Source organism: Pleurotus ostreatus (genome assembly GCF_014466165.1).
Source record: "Pleurotus ostreatus strain PC9 chromosome Unknown scaffold_8, whole genome shotgun sequence".
NCBI lineage: Eukaryota > Fungi > Basidiomycota > Agaricomycetes > Agaricales > Pleurotaceae > Pleurotus > Pleurotus ostreatus.
Window position 1 is genome coordinate 1606045 of NW_023503163.1, and position 20786 is coordinate 1626830.

General features: G+C 49.7%; 5 protein-coding genes and 1 non-coding gene across 6 annotated transcripts; 1 reads left to right on the forward strand and 5 right to left on the reverse strand.

Annotated features, from left to right (window-relative positions):
* Window positions 1-1696: 1696 nt before the first annotated feature.
* PC9H_010884 (uncharacterized protein) lies at window positions 1697-2714 on the forward strand (the record flags this gene model as incomplete). The annotated part of the gene is made up of 4 exons (XM_036780377.1): window positions 1697-1868; window positions 1926-1991; window positions 2043-2375; window positions 2431-2714. The coding sequence occupies 4 exons, from the start codon at window positions 1697-1699 to the stop codon at window positions 2712-2714; spliced, it is 855 nt and encodes a 284-aa protein (XP_036627760.1).
* A 684-nt stretch (window positions 2715-3398) lies between these two features.
* On the reverse strand, window positions 3399-3479 carry PC9H_010885. The gene has a single exon. It is a non-coding gene; the product is annotated as a tRNA-Asn (tRNA).
* A 2591-nt stretch (window positions 3480-6070) lies between these two features.
* Window positions 6071-6510, reverse strand: PC9H_010886 (uncharacterized protein; the record flags this gene model as incomplete). Its single annotated transcript, XM_036780378.1, has 3 exons — window positions 6071-6249; window positions 6299-6391; window positions 6456-6510. 3 exons carry the CDS (start codon window positions 6508-6510, stop codon window positions 6071-6073), a joined length of 327 nt encoding a protein of 108 aa, XP_036627761.1.
* A 4831-nt stretch (window positions 6511-11341) lies between these two features.
* ATP17 (ATP synthase f chain, mitochondrial precursor) lies at window positions 11342-11816 on the reverse strand (the record flags this gene model as incomplete). Its single annotated transcript, XM_036780379.1, has 4 exons — window positions 11342-11367; window positions 11418-11426; window positions 11488-11677; window positions 11745-11816. 4 exons carry the CDS (start codon window positions 11814-11816, stop codon window positions 11342-11344), a joined length of 297 nt encoding a protein of 98 aa, XP_036627762.1.
* A 1067-nt stretch (window positions 11817-12883) lies between these two features.
* Window positions 12884-15608, reverse strand: PC9H_010888 (uncharacterized protein; the record flags this gene model as incomplete). The annotated part of the gene is made up of 6 exons (XM_036780380.1): window positions 12884-13043; window positions 13097-13232; window positions 13285-13407; window positions 13466-13589; window positions 13648-13740; window positions 13797-15608. The coding sequence occupies 6 exons, from the start codon at window positions 15606-15608 to the stop codon at window positions 12884-12886; spliced, it is 2448 nt and encodes an 815-aa protein (XP_036627763.1).
* Window positions 15609-17337: 1729 nt separating this feature from the next.
* On the reverse strand, window positions 17338-19534 carry PC9H_010889 (uncharacterized protein; the record flags this gene model as incomplete). The annotated part of the gene is made up of 12 exons (XM_036780381.1): window positions 17338-17616; window positions 17669-18094; window positions 18160-18221; window positions 18276-18360; window positions 18421-18478; window positions 18533-18582; window positions 18647-18733; window positions 18785-18824; window positions 18875-18892; window positions 18950-18963; window positions 19023-19113; window positions 19167-19534. 12 exons carry the CDS (start codon window positions 19532-19534, stop codon window positions 17338-17340), a joined length of 1578 nt encoding a protein of 525 aa, XP_036627764.1.
* Between the last annotated feature and the right edge of the window lie 1252 nt (window positions 19535-20786).

Here is a 20786-nt window from a genome sequence, read left to right on the forward strand (position 1 = left end):
CGATGGGCCCGCGAATGGTGACTAGGAAGTGATATAACGTATTTTCAAGGAATACGGTACTCAATAAATCCAGGAGCCTGACGGCCTAGGTCAATAATGTAAGGGCACTCCTCCGCGTAAACATACCATAGCCCAGCGACCTTGAGGGCACTCGGTTAGATCAGACGTAAATGACCCAGCGAGGGATATGGGCTTACAGCAAACTTATGGAGAAACGGCTCCCCTTGACGTTTCGAGAGAAACGCTGCGCTTTGGACCGTCGTTATACCGAAGAGGCTAGATTTTACGCCAAATGAACGTTTACCAGAAGCTTGGCATAGGAATTACTGACACTGCAGAGACTACGAGTCCAATAGATAAAGGCCCGAATCGCTGTTCTCTAAGGCTCACCTCTGCAGCGATGGCTTCGGGCGAGGGGCAGGCGGGGTGCATAGTAAGACGGGCGCGGGGGTTCTGCAGAATTTGCACGCTGAGCATACGGTCATATATTGCCCATGCATTGCCTCTGATGGCCTGCAACCTGCGATTGGATGCAGTCACTCACCTCTCTATGATGATCACAGGATCAGCCGTATTGGTCTAAGTTTAACCCCAGACCGACGGATCGCATCATACTTCTGCTTCTAGATATGTAAGTACATGGGAGCATGCGGTTTGGGAGGGTACTAACGGGAGTTCCATTCAGTCACAGGAAGCAGTGACTCCTGTCGGTTGCATGAGTCCGCTAACAGCATCGAATGACTGGAGATCGTATTGCAGAATTATGAATAGCAACCGATAATAACGGCAGAATCTCTTGGGAATAACATATCTCTTGGCAACGAAATCACTGACCAAGCTACGTCTCGTTACCCGCTCCCGATGATATATCCTCGATCGATGCGTCTGACCAATACGAGGAAATTGAATTGGATGACCGCCTCATCAATGTGTCACCTCAGGTCGTAGTTGTACTGCTGATGGCGTCCGCAAGGCCGGCATAATCAGTATGACTGTAGAGAGATTGGCTTCCTTCACATCCGTTGGTGCTCTTGAGAACGACTCAGAAGAAGGCGATTTGCTTCCATCAGTGATTGAATACTCCTTGATGCGGCAAACTCCACGCCCCGCGGCCAACGCGTGCTCTACAGACAACCATTGCATGGCCTTGAGATGCATGATGGATCTTGAGCGTCCCTCCGACATAGAGAGTTGCAAGTATGCGCTATTCCAACTCTCACCGTTCGTCTCGACCATCGACTCGGAGTCATGATTTCTGATCAGAGGTACTCTTTCGCTTCTTTCGGTACCAACTTGAAACTCGCTATACAATCAGTGCAGCTGAGGTCGATGGCAGGTAATGTCTTGGGAGCAAACCTAGTAGGAGAATGAAGACCTTGGTGGAGATCTCAGCTACAACGTATCGTGCAGGCTCTACGAAGTTCAGTATATCACAAAATAAATAAGAATCTCAGAGCAGATCATCATACGCTCACCTGGATCACTACACAAAATGAAAAGCTAACATGAGAATAATCAGGATACGGTAGCAATTATTTTGTAATGATTAGCTTACTGAGACGAGTGTGGAGTAAGAATATTGTGGTCCGAGGTGCAACTAGAAGGAAGTCATAAAGAAGGAAGTGTGCCGCCACGTGATCAATAATCTTTCTCTTCTGAATCACTCTCTGCAGCACAAATCCCGAGTCAACTCAGCATGTCGATGCTTGACAAATTTCGCAAGGGTGCCCAAAAAGCCGGTATCCAAGCCACTGCGTTCCTGCAAGATAGCTCTAGCAAGGTCGTCAGTGGCTCAAGAGAGTTTGCCCATGGGTTCAGTCTTCCAGGAGAGGCCGAAAAGGCGGCCAATATCCTGGACAGTTTCTTAGGTGAGATTCTTTTGCTCAGTCCTCGGATTGGATCCCGAGTATCATCGACCTATACAGCCGACCCGCAACAGCCACAATCTGCGTTAAACTCCATTCCCAAAGCTGTTCTGCAACGAGCAAGGGGTATGATTTCCGGATAATGTACTCATTGAGGCGTCGCTGAACACTCCACAGGGCTGGCTATCTTCCAGGTCCTCAAAGCTGGCTTCGTATTCTCCGGGAAGGCTGGCTCTGGCATTGTCATCGCTCGACTGCCCGACGGCTCGTGGTCAGCGCCGTCATGCATCGCGACGGGCGGCCTAGGGTGGGGCCTGCAAATTGGCGCCGACATCACCGACTTCGTGATCGTACTCAACAGCGAAGACGCAGTCCGAGCATTCTCTATGGGTGGGAATGTTACCATTGGTGGAAATATCAGTGCAAGTGCTGGCCCGATCGGGACTGGGGGGAGTGTTCAAGCATCGTTAGCACACCCAGCGCCAATGTTCTCCTACTCAAAGTCCAAAGGTATGAGGCCCTTTCTGGGTTATGGGAGATGGTTTCCCTTACTTCACTGCTTTAGGATTGTTCGCCGGGCTTTCTCTGGAGGGTACTGCACTCATAGAGCGTAAGGACGCCAACAGGGAGTTCTACGGATCCCCAGTCCCTGCACGCGATATCCTTGGTGGACGAGTGCCCCCGCCCGAGGTTGCGTCCCGCCTGTACGAGATCATCGAAGCAGCGGAGGGTCTAGACGAGACAGACGTACCCGAAGCAGCGTACATCCCTACCGCAACAGGCGAGCATATCCAAGTCGGAAGAAACGACCACAATCAAATGGTTTTCGACGCCGACGTCCATCACTGAGCCCATTTGATGGCCACCTTTTCCTTTACGACTTTCCATCCCTTCGTTCACCCCGGAAACATTCAGCGACTAGTTACTTATCCCTTTTCTCTTTGTATTATTAGCATCGCATAATTCAATCGACGGCCTTTTCACTACAGCAAGCGAGTTCTACGCCGTAGTCGCGAAGACTTTCACCCATGCCTCCAAATTGGCACAAGCGATGGTCGTACACGGCTGAAAATGGAACCCCGTCAGGGCTCCCGTTTGTAGGACACTGGGGATCGGCTTAGACAGACGTGCTCCATTATGTATTGATGCATTGAACGGCAGCGCGGGGGCATGTGCCCTCTTCTTCCCGCCAGTCTCGAAACGGCGGGCGCTTCAGGCGTAGTACCTGTTCACTAGCACCTCTTATTCTGCTCGGGTACATCATAATCAATTTGGACCGTCGAGATGAAAAACAAGCGGCAAATCAAAGCTTGTCCATTGTTAACCAGACTTCCCATTTGGCGTCTTCATAAATCTTGGTAATGAACGGGACTAGTACTGAAACGAATCCGCGTCTCCCTGTGTTTTGAATTTCTAGGATAGCTACTTATTGCTGACATGGATGTTAAGTAAAACGGTCCTCTCAGATGATTTAACACTAATAGTAACACATCGTTGGCAGCACGTAATTACTTGCCAAAAAGGTGCAAAAGACTGCCCCGGAGAGACTTGAACTCTCGATCTTCCGATGCCAACATAACAGTCGGACGCCGTAACCAACTAAGCCACGGGGCAGACGTTAACAGAATGTCTTGAGTAGCTAACATACTTTTCACCCTACAAGTGGACTGGCATGATTGCCCCCATATGGAACTCCGAACTAAGAACATCTTTATCAGACGGGAGCTTGGTAAATTCATGAGCTTATTCCATATACATGCTCGACATTCACCTCATTAGGTTCGCGTCGGGGCTAACACGAGCAAACCGCCGGTATATCGCCAGCGTATGAGGCGAAGATACTCAGTCCGGGTGCCTGGGCGGCTCCAATCGATATCTTTATCTTACCGTATATCAATTCACTAGCGCTGAGCGCCTGACAGTCACCCACCATGGCTGTAGAGCTTCTATCACCTACGAATTGGCTACGAAGTCGACTGGATCTTCCCAAAAGTACGGGAGGGGCGTTTGGCAAGGCCAGTGGCTTAGTTCAAACAACTCCTTTAGTACATGTGAATGCAATCGCTTCAGAGATATCGGACGGAAACGACTTTGTGAGTTGTCAGCGCCTCGCCTTCTTTCAGACTCTCACTCATCTAGGACTCCGGCTGTTAAGCCTTGACGATCGTTCACACCGATGCGAAGGATGTCCCGGGCTTGGTAAGCTTTAGTACATATATGGTCTCAGTGAACCAACACATCTAACGACTTCGGTTCTTCGCTAGGAGTAATGATCTGGCATATCAAGTTGACTAAGACATCCCGCGCGCTCGTTGGCGCTTGGTTCGAGCTTGCTACAGGTCCGAGGCGTAGTATGAGGAGGGCGGATATCTTGTAATGGGATAGATTCCGGACACATCCAAACGACATGAAGAGATGGAAAATCATGGTGGAAGCAACAAAATAAAGGATTCGACGGCCACCCAAAAGATTCTAAAAAGTTTGCGAGACAAGTTGGTGCACAGTCTCGGTTTATCTTTGTTTGTCCGTCCCTGAACCTTCTCGATCACCTGGGGTTACATCTAGGATTGGCGCGCCTTCCACCTTCCCCCCGCAGTGCGGCAGAACTTCTAACTTTATCAGTGCTAATTTACAAAGACAAGCCCTCCTGACTCGGAGCCAGCTTTGTGCCGTCCTTTTCCCCGATCTGAAGCCCTTCTTCAGCACATTGGCGGGAAAGATATTGACAGATAAGTCCCGACATGGTTAGATGAGCTTCTTGACAAGCGATAGGATCGGAGAATACGCCGTTTTCTGAGCGCTTGCCCCAGCTCGCCGATGAGAATGTTTAGTGGAGTGAACGGCTTGATTCCACACAATCGTCCCAGACTTGGATGTGGCCGAGTTGTATGTCCTGGGTCGCCAGTTCCAGCCAACCAACTTTGTCCAAACTTCGCTGTACACGTATTCACCAAGATCCTTTGCTCAAGACGTTCTAGCGTTGGGTAAGACGCGGTCAGTTCATTTCAACCACTAGCGTCTGCCGATCAACTTGTGCGGCCCTCGTTCTCCGTTTACACCGCCATTGCGATCCCACCGCATTGGTATGTGTTCATTTTCACATGTGTCAAATAGTAGCTTACGGAGAAAGTCTATAGCTATTTCGCACACGAACGAGGGATCAAGCTTATCTACTTCCTGCTTCCCTTTGTTTGATGATCTTTATTGGCTGATTCTACTACTACATGCCGAACCCACTTGCTCCAGTGAGGCTCAAATGACCACGATACTAGATGTACAGTGCGAACTCAGTATGCTTTTGGGCTATCGTAATAGGTATGATTGCACGTCGACTGACTCCTGTCGTTCTCTAGTAGTACTGATGATCGGCCTGGCCTGGCCTATAAACTTGACAGAGGCATGCGGCGTGTTCGCTGGCTCTGGGTCGGAACCTGCCGAATCGATCGGGGGCCGGGGCATGCTGTAGAAGAAGGTTGCCTACGAGGGTCTCTCGCAACCGCTCGCACCTCAACAATGGAGCGTCAAGGGGGTACGTGAAGTGAGTAAGGCGGCATAGTCACGCACCATCCCCTTTCTAACTCCAAACCCGGGTCAAAGAGGGTGCCGTCGTCACAATCTCAACGACTATGCTTGAACCCAGTTGTGGCTTGTTCTGAGGAAAGCAGGCACCCTTTTTGTCCCCTCATCGCAGCGCGGCTATGGCTGCTCCGACCGCATGTCCTAGAAGCGAGCTGCCTATGGGAAGTGCCATTAATAACCTAACTATACTCTCAACAACATTCCCACCAGCTTTCCATGATTGTCACGGGAGCCATCCGTTGGCTTGGCCCGGCCGGCTGTGCGCTTCGCGCACGAAACCTTCCGTTCAAGGTATGTCCTCAGAATCAAGGTCTGTACGGCAACTCCAAAACGACCGTGTTATAGAAGTGAAATTCACACTCGAAGCTGCCCTTACAGGATTGTATCTTCTAGTGGGGGGGGGGAGACTTACGCCGTACGCGGTCGTTGAGATGGAAATCAAGACATTGTTTTCACTGTAGTTGTACACGCAATTGCTTCTCTGAATACTTCCTGAATCAACTGATCTCCGCCTTCAACACTATCCCAAGTGACAGGTAACCTCTTCGTCTGTTCGGTTGCTCATTCTCTACATGCGGGTCAATTTCTTGCACAAATGCAATACACATATATGAACTCACCTGGATTCACTCGTTCATGTCCTTCATATCCTGTTCAATTTGGGCTTCCAAAGCGTTCCGCAGTTTCCGCATCTCTTCGATCGGCTCTTTCATCCCAAACAATTCACCGAGTGCTTGATGAGCGGCCGCCTTGTCCGTGTATGGCAAAGTTCCCTTGATGATCCTCAGCCTTTCCTGGAAACTGGCTGCTTGACATGTCAAAAGTGATCATTCACGATGAGGAGATGGTCCCACTCTCTTTCGTGTTATAGATGTGGTTGTGGTTTGCTCTGCCCCCTGTATTTCCACCTCTGCCATCGACTCTGTCGTAGAAATCACCGGCCCTTTCTTCACATCGACCATTTCGCAGAATCAGCAATCAATGTTGGGTTGATAAAAAAGTAGTAAGTACCCAAGCCCTTGTCGCCTTTATTTGGTTTGTCGTTTGAGGGGTTGTCGTTTGGCATTGTGTAGAGGGCAGACTTGAGTGAATGCTATAGTCTGGGACCTACAGGGATCTGATACTTCACGATTTTATACTCGAGTACAGTGAGGGAATCCTAAACATAGCCTAACCTCGCGACAACATACTTTGTCCTTTGGTTCCCTATCAGGCGCGCAGTCAAGACACCGTTGTTTTACATTCCTATCTCCTTTTGGTTGCTGTATGCTGTCAACGAGAAGCAGAAATTATGGTGCTGCTGCCGTCAGTCCGAGCGTCTGACTGTCTGTTATCGTGTTCATTCATTGTGTCTGCTTCGTGATGGCCTCCTCTTGGAGGATGAATAAGCAGTGAGCACCAGCGGAATGTGGATCTTTACTTGGGCACCAAGTATGTAGGTTTGTAGTTAGCATGCTTTTTAGGCTGTGGAGTAAATCCTGAAATTGAACAAACACATACCCTTTATGGCTTGCGTAAACACCTTCCACTCGAGATCAAGTTCTATCTCTTTCACTTGGAGGAAGATTTATCACCATAGGTGCTAACTAATTTTCTTCCTCGCTCCCTTGAGCGCTCAGTGATACCGATGCCGTGGAACTAATTTCATCTATACTATCAAGGCCGTAAACACAACCATAGGATCGTGGACTCAGGGTGGGTGGCCAGATTGATTCTTTCTGCACCAGATACACCCCCAGTGACTCAGCAAGAGCAGTGACCGTTGTTACGTTGTAGAATTTCGACACCGTGGCTGTTCCTCATGCCAGTGCATCAAGCCCCTGTGCCGCCACATTTATAGACCCAGGAGCTCTCAGCGGGTCATGATACTGAGACGCCGACTACAAATGGTCAAATCCTGCGGGCCAACATCAGTGTCCTTGATTTGACGCACCTTCCATTCTCCATTGCTGTTGTATAGTATCACAGGTTTCGCCCCATTCACTTGTGCCGCACATGTGAGTCCACTAAACAGAAGCGGCCCGTGCGTCACGGTTGCTCAGGCCCGGGTCCAGGAGACAGGAGATGAGCATGTCAATCTCATTAAAGCTAGCGTTCGTTTCCCATAAGGCACTTAGGGTTTCATCTACCATATAGGTATCGTATGGAGAAAGTTGACAGTGATGCCACAGATGCGTACGAAATAGACCAAACTCTCATCAGGGCTGTTGAGGGTTTCGTTTCCATTTTGTGAGCTTCTTCTCCCTATGCATTGTTTCCCACCTACTTTGGCTGCTTCCTCTACATCGAGAACACGGAGCAATATCCAGACAGGCTTTAGCAGGTGTCGGTGGGAGACTAGGCTGGTAAACGATTTTTATCGCCGTTCGGTTTACTTATATCTTTGCCACTTTCTGTAGCGCCGCTTCCCCAAACCTCATAGATTGCATAAGAATTGACCACACTAGCGCGCGCACACTCGCCGCAAAACCTCCCCAATTATTCGCACCGCTGGCAAGGAACCCTGGGCCTGGTAATCATATATATGGTTTCTATGAACCAACACAAAGCCATCGGCCGGTCGTTCAGCAGTGGCACATGATGATGATGATAGTTTGACCTATGGTCAGTCTATCAAATTTATCAAGGGAGCCTATATGCTCGTTGGCTCTGGGTTTGGGCCTGCCTATCAAGTCGAACCCCACTGGTGTGATGCAGAGGAAAGTCCCCTCAACATCCTTAACGATCGTGGGTCAACTACCTCAAATCCAGGATCAAGAAGGGGTTTCCTTTCTGACCGATTTATACAACGGTGTTGAGGCATTCACCTTACGCGAAGCGTACTTCTTGCGCTGCTATGAATGCCCCGATTGCACTTCTTAAAAATATACAACACAGGTACCTGATGGCTCATGTGCTTCAGAATCGCCTACGGACTATGATAACAAAAATACATATAGCAGTGACGCTCTAGGGCTCTTCTCATGGAACCACCTTTTGAATCTGCGAAGCTGGCCGTGTCCTTCGCGCTCAAGAGACTGCAGTCACTTACGTTACCTATGGCATTCCATTGGTACGACTTGCCTGCTTTTGCTGTATGCACCTATTTGTTCCTTCAGAATCTTGCAAGAGGTCGCCAACTTCCGGGCAAGCATCACCTTAGCCTCCTGCCAGCAGTAATTGTTCAAAAGATACCAAATAACTTATAAGTGACCACAGAGGGTTATCATTCTTCAACCGAAGAAAGTCAATGAACTACCTGGCTGTCGTATTTTACTACTTTGATTGACAAATTGTTGCGAGGGACAGAACTCCTCTGATGAAGAGATGAGACAAAATTATCTACAGCAACCAGTGAGTCCCAATCGTCGACGGTACATTGGATACTCCACGGCGTAGTGGGCATGGTCCTTATGGTGCTCACACACTTGAGTGTAACACCTAGTGTTTCTCTGTTGTGTGGTGATGGATCGGCAAAATTTCGCGATGAACGCTACACCGAAGTTCGTATGTCTATCCTTCATAGGTATTCGCCGTTCGTTCAAACTAAGTGTGTCGAGGCTCTCCGTCCTGGCTGACTCCAGGCATCGCTTCTGTGCGGCGGCGGAGCAGCTACTACAGCAGCACTGGCAGCCTCGATACTGCGAGGTCTTTTCTTACCTCTATCACTGCGGCCGAAATGGGCAACACGGTGCCCCGTTCCATTCGCCTTCCTATCTCAAAACCGTAAGACTCTTATTACATTCTGACTCTGACACGTTGGCACCCGCACACCTCAATACCGACTTCCCTAGGAAAATGATGTACCCTCTGACTTCAACACCATGCCAAGTGACAGGTAACCTCTTCGTCTGTTCGGTTGCTCATTCTCTGCACGCGGGTCAATTCCTTGCGCAAATGCAATATACATATATGAACTCACCTGGATTCACTTGTTCATGTCCTTCATATCCTGTTCAATTTGGGCTTCCAAAGTGTTTCGCAGTTTCAGCATCTCTTCAATCGGCTCTTTCATCACGAACAATTCACCGAGTGCTTGATGAGCGGCCGCCTTGTCCGTGTATGGCCTCATTGCCTTGATGGTCCTCAGCTTATCCTGGAAACTGGCTGCCTGACATGTCAAAAGTGATCATTCACGATGAGGAGATGGCCCCACCCTCTTGCGTGTTATGGATGGGGTTGTTATTTGCTCTGCCCCCAATATTTCCACCTCTACCGTCGACTGTTCCCTGATAGACATCACCGGCCCTTTCTTCACGTCGACCATTTCGCAGAATCAGCAATCAATGCTGGGTCAATTGGAGAGGCAGTACGTACCACGGGGTGAATCTATCGAGGATTGGGTACTTCTGCGGGGGGATCCAGAGTTGTTATCGCCAGCATTGTTATCATGACCCTTGCTATTATTCTCCCCATCGCGATTCTTCTTACGATGAGGGCTTGGCGCAGGGCAGGGCGGATCAATGTCATTCCGTGTGATTCAGAGGATTGAGTAAGGACATACCGTTGGTTAGCCAAGATTTCACTGAACGCATACTTCCGGATTGCGATATTTGTATAGAGATCAAATACTCGGCCAGTGATCACTGAGAAGTTATAAGTGGAAATGCACATAGAACCATATTGTTAAGAGGCTTTATATGTCGAGGAATTCCTACAACGTAGCTTACCAGATATCATTAGTAGACGGGCCGTCATTTTGGACTGGCACGAACGGAGTCAGGGACACACTTGATTGTGACTTAAAGGGCTTTTGCTTCTGTGGGCCAGGGGATGCACAAACTTCGCCTCATGGGGCTTTCTGAGGATGCCTGTCCAGGAGACAAAATACGAAGAAGTCAATTTCATCAAATCCGGAGACCATTGATTCATTTCGCATGCGTGTCTTCTTACGGCGAGCCCAAACCTACAGCGATGTCACGAGCACGTACGAGATTGATCGAATTCTCTTTGCTGAGAGTGTCTGCGCTCGTAAGCCCTAGTCCCTGCTGGATTTGTCGTTAGTAGCTTAACAGCTTGTAGTCGAATACGGTCTCGTCACTTGTGCATGCGTTTTCTCACTTGCCCCGTCCACAAAACCTCCGCAACCATCCTCGCAAGTGACCATAGGCATATACCTGGATTCTATGGCCCAGCGCAACCTATTGAACGGTCGTTCGCCGGCAGTCCATGATAGTGGGTAAACCTGTGGGTAAACTTAATCGAGGCGTTCTGTGCGCTCGTTTGCGTCGGGCTCGTGCCTTGGGACTGATTTAAACGACTATGAGATTCGTACCCACTTACACGAGGCTTCCAGCACCCTGTTCTAAAGTAAGCAAGCGCCTCTGATACTTTCTTGCTTTCTTCTTCGTCCTCTTATGTATTGGTGCGATGGATGCTCCGGCCACGCATCTTGGAAGCAAAATGTCTACGGGAAATGCTGATGATAACCCTACTCGACACAAGGATACAACTAGCGCACCAGGTTCTCGTGGGATCAATCCTCTAGGTTTGCGAAGCGTGCTTCGCGCACCAGGGCCTCAAAGCAGTCGTTCGTAGAGGTGAACTTCACACTTAAGTTTGGGCTTCAACCCCCAAAGGCCATCCGCTAGAGAGACGACAAGCTTGGCCCGGCGTATGTAAATCCCACTGAAGGAACCAGCAATTCGACTTAAATGATACTCCATTTCTTCGGCCTCGCATTCAGTGCCCGAGAGTTTGCTTTTGTGGATCGTGACTCGTTGAAAGCCGGCCCATTAAGGACGTATACCAATTCACTTGATGAACGATTGCGGGTTTAGAAGAGGTAGAGCTCGGTGCTCAAAGCCATGAATCGGTAGCGAGGAGAATGTGCGATAGAAGACCAAACCGAATTATCTATTGCAACCCTAATAACATACGAGCTCCGGCCGCCAACATCAGATTGGATACTCCATGATTTAGTGGGCGTGATTCTTGTGGTGCTCTGCGTAGCGGATATAAGTATTAGCGGTCGGGGAGAGCGTTGACACGTACTCAAGTGCACTGTAAGACGAGTAAGTGTAAGTTACATTCCAAACAAGCCTGAAATTGGTGCTTTGCTCACTCTGATAGTCGATTGTGTATCCTAAAGCAAAGATCCCGAAAATGGTGGCAACGATTGGGGCACCAGACGCATTGCTACCGCTAAAGAACTTGGCTTTGAGGCCACGACCAGTAGAAGCAGGTGCTGGTCCCTTCGGCAGCTTGGAGTAGAAGTTTACGAGTGGCGAAAGGCCATCGCCAGAACCTCCCGACTATTATAGAAAATCATGAGATTTAGCAGTCGCTTTGCAGGTTGGGTTTCGGATAGACAGAACGAACCAGGAGGCCCGGAGAAGCGATTTTGGGAGGAATCAATCCACCAAGTTGTCGGCGTACGAGGGAGGCGTGCATGGTTGTGGTTAACGTTGAGGTGCTCGGACAGAGTCGTAACCAGAAGAGGTTTGCTTGGCAATGTTTGCGGTGGGCGCCAGTGTTGCTTAGGAGGCTATGAAAGGGGCCTAGGAGTTTTTCAACGAATCACGGTCTCCCCGTCTGCTCGAGGGAGGACTCCGAGGATACATCGACCGGGTGCACACATTACATGGAGATATGTAGTCCTGCACTTTTACCGACAAATAGCTGAGAGTAACCATCGAAGGAACGAAAGTATAGGTTGATACTCAGGCAGAACGAGCTCTAATAGGGCCTAAGTAAGAATTGGCCTTGGGATAAAACTTCTCTGTCGCCTTGTTCTGGGCCAACTCTTTCCAGTATGCCCAAGGTCGCGTCTCAGATGTCCGAACTCCCTTATCTGGCCAAAAAGAGTCGAAGTTCTGCTGCAGGCCTATCGATAGGAAAAGGGCATTGCTGTAGGCAAATTACCAAATACATAACGCGTAATAGGAAGAAGGATGCGCCATCAAATAACTTGCCTCTTAATACCAGAATCGAGGTTAGACTGACCTCATAGGTCATGTTAGGCCATATTTCACCTTCACGATTTCGAGCAGAGTGCATCTGAATATAAACACATCAATTTGATACATAGTACAAAACAGATACGGAAGCAATGCAATGAGCGACGGTAAAGAAACAGCGGGATAAGGAGTGTACATGGGCCCTATTGGGGACACCTAGAGCAGGTTGACGAATGGGTGGTGTATACGTTAGACGATACGGATGATTCGATAATGACGATGGAAGGAACGTGAGTCACTGGTGCCAGCCAGGGGATGATAAGCGCATAAGATAGCGGATAACGGGGGTGACGACGGCCGTAATCACAGTCCGAGGAATTGATGGTGTACGATGAGAATGCGATGGCAAAAGGAGTGACGGCAGCCTCAGTACTCAATAGGAGGCGAGGTGTCGAGGTTGACTTAGTGATAACGAGATGGCAAAAGCAGTGTGATAGAGGTGGAAGAACATAGACTGAAGGATTGTTGTATTGTGGGTGGCGAGTCGGGACTGTGTTCAGGCTAGCGTTTGTGTGTGGTGGAACGGGAGGATCGGACGGACGGAGCTGTCCGCTCAGTTCGGAAGGGTCCAGGGTAGTCTGCCCAGTAAAATGTGATAGGGTGGGACCATACATCGACACCTTTCTGCTGCAGCTGGGGACACGAAGTCTCCCTCAATTTGCTGCGTAGATGAGATTAGCTTGGACTAAAGGATTACTGACTCCGTAGACTAACCTAAGGGCGTAGTGTTCGTTCATGAGGTCCTGTTCGCTTTGCGGGGTGAGCTGGAGCTTGTCTATGTGGCGCTTTAGCCAATCTTGGAAATTGTCGTCGGTACGTAGACAGTAGTCGATGCGGCACTCCTGCATAGCTATGAAAAGTGTCAGCGGCGGCACTTGTCACGAAGAAGTAGGAGGACATACAAGCCAAGACTTTCATGATGGTCCTTACTTGGTTGAACTTGATCAACACAGCCTTCTGACCATCACCGTCAACGGCCGTCTCAGAAATGCCTTCGATGGCGGAAATGTCGTGCTCGAAGTGGACTGAAACGGGTCGCCATAAGAACTCGGATTGCCGAACATCAAGGTGCAGAAAACATACATATAGGGGGCACTGCAGGCTTCTTTTCTGCCGCAACTGCGGCACGATACGATGCAAAGTTTCCATCGCGGACAAACAGGGCCGCTAGTTCAGTAAACTTCCGCTTGGACTCTTCGCTGGCCAGCTATATGTCATAGAAGATGAGTGACCGACCGCATTTGATTAATGAGACTAAAACATACAGCGATGGTGGTTTTCAGACGAAACACGGACGTACTTTGGATTGCAGAGGAGATGCAATTCGCTACACAATAGTTTCTCCAAGTAATGCATCGCTAATAAAATTCGACGCGATTAACAGAGGACGGGGATGATGGATAAATCTACTCACCGACGCAACGTCCAGCCAGTGTTCCAACATGATGGTACGCTCTACGGTCTTCTCGCTCTCAAGGATGGATGTCACAACTGCCGCTATGACCCCCCGCTCGAAAGTTTTGAACTCGTCGATTTTGCGCCGAACACGGTCGAAACCTCGCTTTCCTGCCTCCCAATATCGAATAGCGTCACTCGGGTTGATGTCAGCGAACATCTGGGAAGCTTTGACCGTGATCTGTCTAACGAACTCCTCCCTCCCATTCGCCGTTTCAAAGACTTTGCAGATTGGAGGCGTGTTTTCGCTGCCATCCCAAATACAGAAGCAGGTCGGTGCGGGGAGGGTTCTTTCGATAGGGACTTCAAGCGGCGATTCGAGTTTGATACCACGGTAATGCTTCTTGCTATCGATATTCCATACCGCTTGAGCCAGGCCCCACACCAAGAACAAATCAGGGACAACTTCAGCGACCTCTTGCGAGGCAAAGTCCATGATTTGTTGCAGCAACACTTTGTCGGTTTCTGGACGCCAATACTCCCATAGCCAAGTCGTCAACGTTCTAACCACGCTGACGCGGACCGCCTGTGCTTGAGCCTCCATCAACTTAGATTCGTCGCTGGAAAGGCTGGCTCGTTGCCATTTTTTGCCGACGTGGAACCGTTCAATGAGGCCGTCCAGGAATTCTTGGGGTGAGGTAAAGAATCCGAAACACACGAAGAATGTGTGGGTAAAGTCAGGGAATCGACCCGCTTCTGGGGAGGTGAGGATACGGATGAGAGAAGTAAGGGATGCGGATTTGAGTGCACCGTCCACAGTGAGGTGGATGCTTGAATCATCGTAGGTAGGCATTAGGCGCTGCATATCTATGTTAGAGAAATCCATGCCGGTTGGGAAGTATATCGCTGAATTCCGACATTCATAAGGTATCTCTGGAAGCTGCTTCGGTTTACCTGGGAGAAGAGCGTCCTTGATGGCCGACGTACCGCTGATTGGTGGCAGTGTGACGAGGGTGACGGATGAAGACGTGACTGGCAAGATGACTTTAGATTTGCGGAATCTCCTCAATAAATTGCGAAGGAACTGGGAGCTAGAGGTCTTGCGGTGCGCGATATCTTTATTCTCCATGCACGCAAGGATAGGAAGACCGGTGACAGAGGATGCGTCCTTGCCCCGCGCGGGGGTTGATGACACCAATGTGGCAGACGTCGACGTCGCCAACGATATTTTGGACGGTTTCGCCACCTTCCTGAAAAGAAAAGGCGCTACTGGAGCCTTCGATGCCACATTTCTTTCGGCAACAATTTCATTCAAGTCGCGGAGAAAGACCTTGAGGCTCTGCATCGCAGATTTGACGTAGTACACCATCTTGTCGATGTAATCTTGGCAGTCCTCTGTGCGGCTGGACTTTGGACGAGGCCGCCCGATGTGCTGCTCCAAACCGTCCATGCATAGGCTGACCAGAAACTTGCTAATCATGAAGCGAACGTCGTCAAGAACGTACTGCGGGGATGACTTCAAGCACGTGTACACCGATAGCATGCCTCGGTGGAAGGCGGTAGCGGGCCCTGTGATGAGGCCGACGCTGCCCTTCTTAGCCGCCGCCTCGACGAGATGTTGAGTGGAAACGAGGGAAGGGAAGGTTCCTTCGACCGTCAGGGGATGGACGGTTGGGATGGTGCTGCTGAGGCCAAGGACACTGATACAGGTATCGAGGTCGTCGGCATCTGAAGAGGAGGATGAGCTTGAAGCTGCGTCGTCCTTTGCACCTGGTTTTGAATGTGGGGGTGGGTTTGGGCGAGGTGTGCGGTATTTGGTATTTGTAGACATGGCTGGATTGCAAATGATGGGGGAATAACAAGGGCGGTGAAACTGGAGGTGGATGTTCAAGAACAAGAGGGGTGGATGGAAAGTGCAAGTGATGTCACGACTCTATAAACCAAAAGCGGCAACATGTACTTAAACGCAGGGTCGAACAATGGTATTTGGTCCTGTGGCATAACCGTGACCGCGTTGAGTCCGAATGCCACTCTGGATCTGCTCCTGACATGAGCAAACAAGTCATTGCATTGTGGTAGGTCTGACTTTATACGTGCGGCGTCCCGAGGGTCCATCGCCTCCGTCTCTTGAGGTCGTTGCATAGAAGCTAAACCGCAACCAAGTCTGGCATTAGCCTGAATCAAGGGGCCTCATCGCACTTAGCAAGATATTAAACGGACGATAAATATATCTGAAGGATTTACCTACGAATGGCGATTTGTCCATACCGACCATCAAGCCGCGTTCACCGCACATACCTTACCGCCTTTGCAAGAGACATGCTGGCTGTTAAACTCAGGTGCGTACATGCAGCTAAATCGTTTTGCTAGTTAGTGACGCGCAGCGCAGGTAAGTAGCCCTGTTATCAGCTATCTTAACTCGTTAATCATCCCGTCGTTCGCAATAACGCACCAAGATCACGCCGTGACAATCACAGGTCATTACAGGATCGTTTGCGTCGCGACCCAGTAGGATATCTGTAAGTCGACCGGGTTCACGCCTGTACCTCCTACATCTGGTATGTTCATCTAGTTATCCGGTCTCTAGATGTGGGTACTGTTACTCACCATGTTGAATTCAACTCTGACCATTATCTCGAACAGAATACGTTCACAGGCACATCGGCCGCCTAACCCAGCGATATAAAATGGGCGAGTCAACGGACTTACGAACGCGGAACGGCGAGCATGTAATCGTTGTCGTGTGCCGATATTATGTCGCAGACGATCCCGCATAACGATAACTTGCAGAGAGGATTGTTGACCACTTTCGAAAGTCCATCTGGATTCTGCGATTATCATGGGAGGTACGCTCACTGGTCGACAAAAGACTCCATTCACGAAGGTTTAGTTATCCGCAGCGTAGGCCGTGTTCATTGTTTGAACTCACTCGGGTACCACAATGTCAATGCTACTAGAATACCCATCAGTGTGTATGTGATCTATCTGCTTATATGGCCTTTCATTTTGTTCGCTCAGCATGATGAGGATCCCGTCTGTGACAAACACGCACTGAGCTGATTGCACCACAACAACCTGGGTCGGGGTGTTTGTCGATGCGTACTGCCTGCGATGGTATACAGCCATGATGTCGCCTGAAGGTCCCCGTACCATTGGCGGTCTAGTGTATGAGTGCGAACGTTTTGACCCGTTTCAATTGCTTTGCAGGATAGATGTCACTCTGGCATGGTTGAGAAGAATTGGGCTCCATGGAACTACAGGCTCATGAGATCGGTTACTGGATGGGTCGGGCAGCAGGCTAGCTGCGATTACTGACGCTCGGAATCCGGATGATCCCGATTTGAGTTTGAATGCTTAAGCGCTTAAGCCTCCTTGAGGAGCGTTTCAGCCAAACGACGGGTCCTAACTTCTAAGACCCCACGCCCGAAAACACGGAGGATATCGCGTAGGGCACCCATAGTAGAGATTCCATTAGTCGAGGTGATTAGAGATAAAGAGATATTCATAGTAAATACAGCGCTCTATTGCAAGAAAGCAAAGACAGTCCAAAATCCGAATCATCAAAAGTACCTATCCCAGAACCCAATCGTTCCGTTGTTCTTCGCCGCGTACCGCTGGATACCAAGCAACTTCATAACAAGGTTATACAGCTCGACGTTCTGGAAGCCGTCCATGATGTATGTATCGTCTGATGCTGAGTGCCATCCCTTGTTGGGGCGCGACAAGAAATGAGCGGAAGAGGACGCGGAGTGGTGAAGGACCTTGGCCACGGCGGAGAATGGACCGTGTGCTACAAACATAGCGCGCATCGAAGGTTCCATGTTATCGTAACCATGGTTCTGCAAAAGTAACGATGAGCTGAAAAATGTTGAGCATAGCCAGAAGACGTACTCCTTTGCTCATCCCGACATTGCCCTGTTCATAAGTTGTAAGGGCATACCCCATCTTTGGTACGACGTAGATTGGTGCAATCCTATCGTTGTGCGAAAAATGATATCTCTCCGGCATGGTCTCGTGTGTATATACATCGAATTTATGACCGTTCGCTTCCGAAGCTTGAATCAACTTCTCGAGATAATAGGAGGCGTTGGCCTGCGGGCGGAATCGTAAACCCATCGAAGGCCACCCGTCTTCGTGCTCAATCATTTTCAGACCGTCAGAACCAAGGATATCGTCCATAAATATGAGCTCAGGGTGGCTGGTGTCGGTCATGCCGTGATCGCTGACGAAAACAATATCGACGATGTCAGTGAGGTTGCGAGCCTGTAGTTGTGTGTGAAGATCCTTCGCAAAAACGTCGACTTGTCGTAGGGTTTGCTGGAAAGGTACAATAGATAAACGAGTTAGCGATGACGAAAGCTCACATGCACGCAATTACTGACATTTACAAGAGCAGACATTGGACCAGTGGCATGTCCAGCTTGGTCAAGAGACGGCTCATACGCTAGAAAGAAGACATGTCACGATACCTTTATGTAGCATGAAGATTGTGTCCCACCTAGAATTAGCTGGGGCCGCTCTTGAAGCGGGAGGTCTATCCATGAGATTATTTGGTCGAGTTTCGCTTTCAAGGGAACCTTGTCCTATGGCAAAGGGAATGAGACATTATATCTCAGTGCTATGATACGTAGGCGAGGACCGACCTTCCACGGAACGAAGAATGTCGACTCGGCACCAGAACTTGTCTTGGGCGGACCGGGCCTGTTGTGGTCTCGGCATCTAGTCAGAGGCTACAAGGTCAACTATTACACATACCACATGAGGTTAGCCGTGATCATTCCCGCTCGACGAGCAGTCTCCCACATCTACGCAGAGGAGAATCCGGGTCAGAAACCGCTGATACGCACTGCATACAGAAACGAGACTTACTGGCTCACCGGACCACCAAGAAGAGTTCCAACATGACTTCACTTGATTGTAATGAAATTCGGTACGGCTGGCGGGGTCCCAGAAATTCTGATTCGATATTGACCAGAGTCATTAGTGGTTGGCGGGAGAATGACTCACATTGGCGACGATGCCATGAGATTCGGCGTAAAGACCCGTCCTATCGCAAAGTGAGTTCACCAGGGAAACCGGAGGTAAGAGTGGCCCTACATGAGAGACCAGTGGTTCCTAAGAAGTGTATTAGATTCCAGCGAATAAAGGGGCTTGCTCTACGGAGTGACTCACGGGAACGTTAGAGTCTGCGCTCGCGATTTCTGTGAAAGCTTCTTGTTGCGAAGAAGTAGGAAGTTGGACGTACTGGAAATATGGGGCGCATGAACTTGGCTCTAATTCCTTGCTTGCTTATATCGAGCAGATGAGGCGTAAACCCTCTATCCAGGTAGTCCGCTCTGGTACAACCGTAAAATGACATCCGAACAACTCGGAACCCGATGCAACATACCGCAAGCCGTCTATGGAGACAAGCACAACCGTTCGCCTGAAATCATGTGTCCCATTGGACCTTAGCTTCTCCCCAACAAACGCCTGATTCGGATGAGGAGGGATTAGTAGTGTCCGAACAAACGTTCCTGATACTAGAAGCGCTATGAATCCAGTCGCTATCCATATGATTTGTTTCCGGGACAAGGAGCGGGGTGTCTGGTCTTCAAGGTCATAGTAATCTCGGGCTTCTTTGTTGAGAGTAACAGGGTGCGCGGTGAGCAGGCCCTTGCGCTCCTCCTCATCTGGGGATAATTCCCTCCCAGGATATGGTCTAGAAGATTTGTGGGAGTAGTGGGACCCGCTACTAGCACCAGGCGAGTACGACATGATGAATGTCACTAGTAAAGGAGACAACGCGGTGTTGGGAAGAATAGGCGCCTATCTATATTCGGCACAACGACACGCTGTACTTCTGCCACAACTCTTGCCTATCTCTTCTATCGAAAATTCGTCCAGCTCTCAGTATCTGGGTAGACGTCAACCCCGATGATGAGGAGGTCTATGGTGCCACGGACGGCGATGTTATTGGTCTCCGCGGTTCTTGCGGTATCAGACGTGGCGTGGAAGGCGACAAAGCTCCGCTATGGCCTTTCCATTGCAAGCCCACGGCCAAGAATCCGTTGACTCTCCCTAACTCTGAGCTTAAGGGTGCGGAGGCGACGCCATTAGAGAGTTTGCGAAAGCCACCGGGTGGCTTTTCCGGAGCTTGCGGAACTCGGTGGCTTCCCAGTCAAAAAACCCGAAATTCACCGGCTGGTGGCTTTGGGCGTCTACTTAGAATTCGCTGGTACAGTTGATTAGCTCATGATGCATATTTCTCGTAATGCATTGACTTTCCATGGGGACCACGTCGGGAGGCGGGGAATATAGTGCATAATGCATAATGCATAATGCATTGCTTCACAAATGAGGATTTGCATTATTACATCGCCGGATGAAGGGTCGGGGGACACCGGCACCATTGTAGCACACCCTTTTTAGACTAAATTAGGGTGTACAGCGCCACCTCAATGACGACTCGGTAGCACAAATTTATTACAGAAAACAAACCACTAAACAAAGACCCCATGCCTCCATCTGAACCCACTCGAAAGGTGCGGCCCAAGCCCCAGCCGTACAATCGCAAGCCAAAGGCACCTGCAGCAAAAGCAGACCATGCAACAACAGCAAAGCCGATTGCTGAGCGTAAACGGCAGAACCTAACACTTGGTGACTGGATGACAGTCTTCAATTACATGGACAAGCACCCAGACACGGCGCAAGCAGATATCGTTGAACACTTCAAGACACGAAGGGAGGGTGTGTTAACATTTGACCAGTCGACACTTTCACGTAAGATCCGTGACCGTGCAAAGTTGGAGGAGCGTGTCAACTCAACACCAAATGCATTGTTGTCGAAACACCCTCGTACGGTCACAAGACCAGATGTTGAGAGGGCTTTGATTGTTTGGGTACGGCACATGGAAACCAAGGGTGAGACGGTAACCGGGCCAATGCTTTGAGAGAAGCGCAAGCGTTACGAGGAGATGCTTGAAGTGCCTAAAGAAGAATGCCTAACAGGCGAAGGATGGGTTGCTCC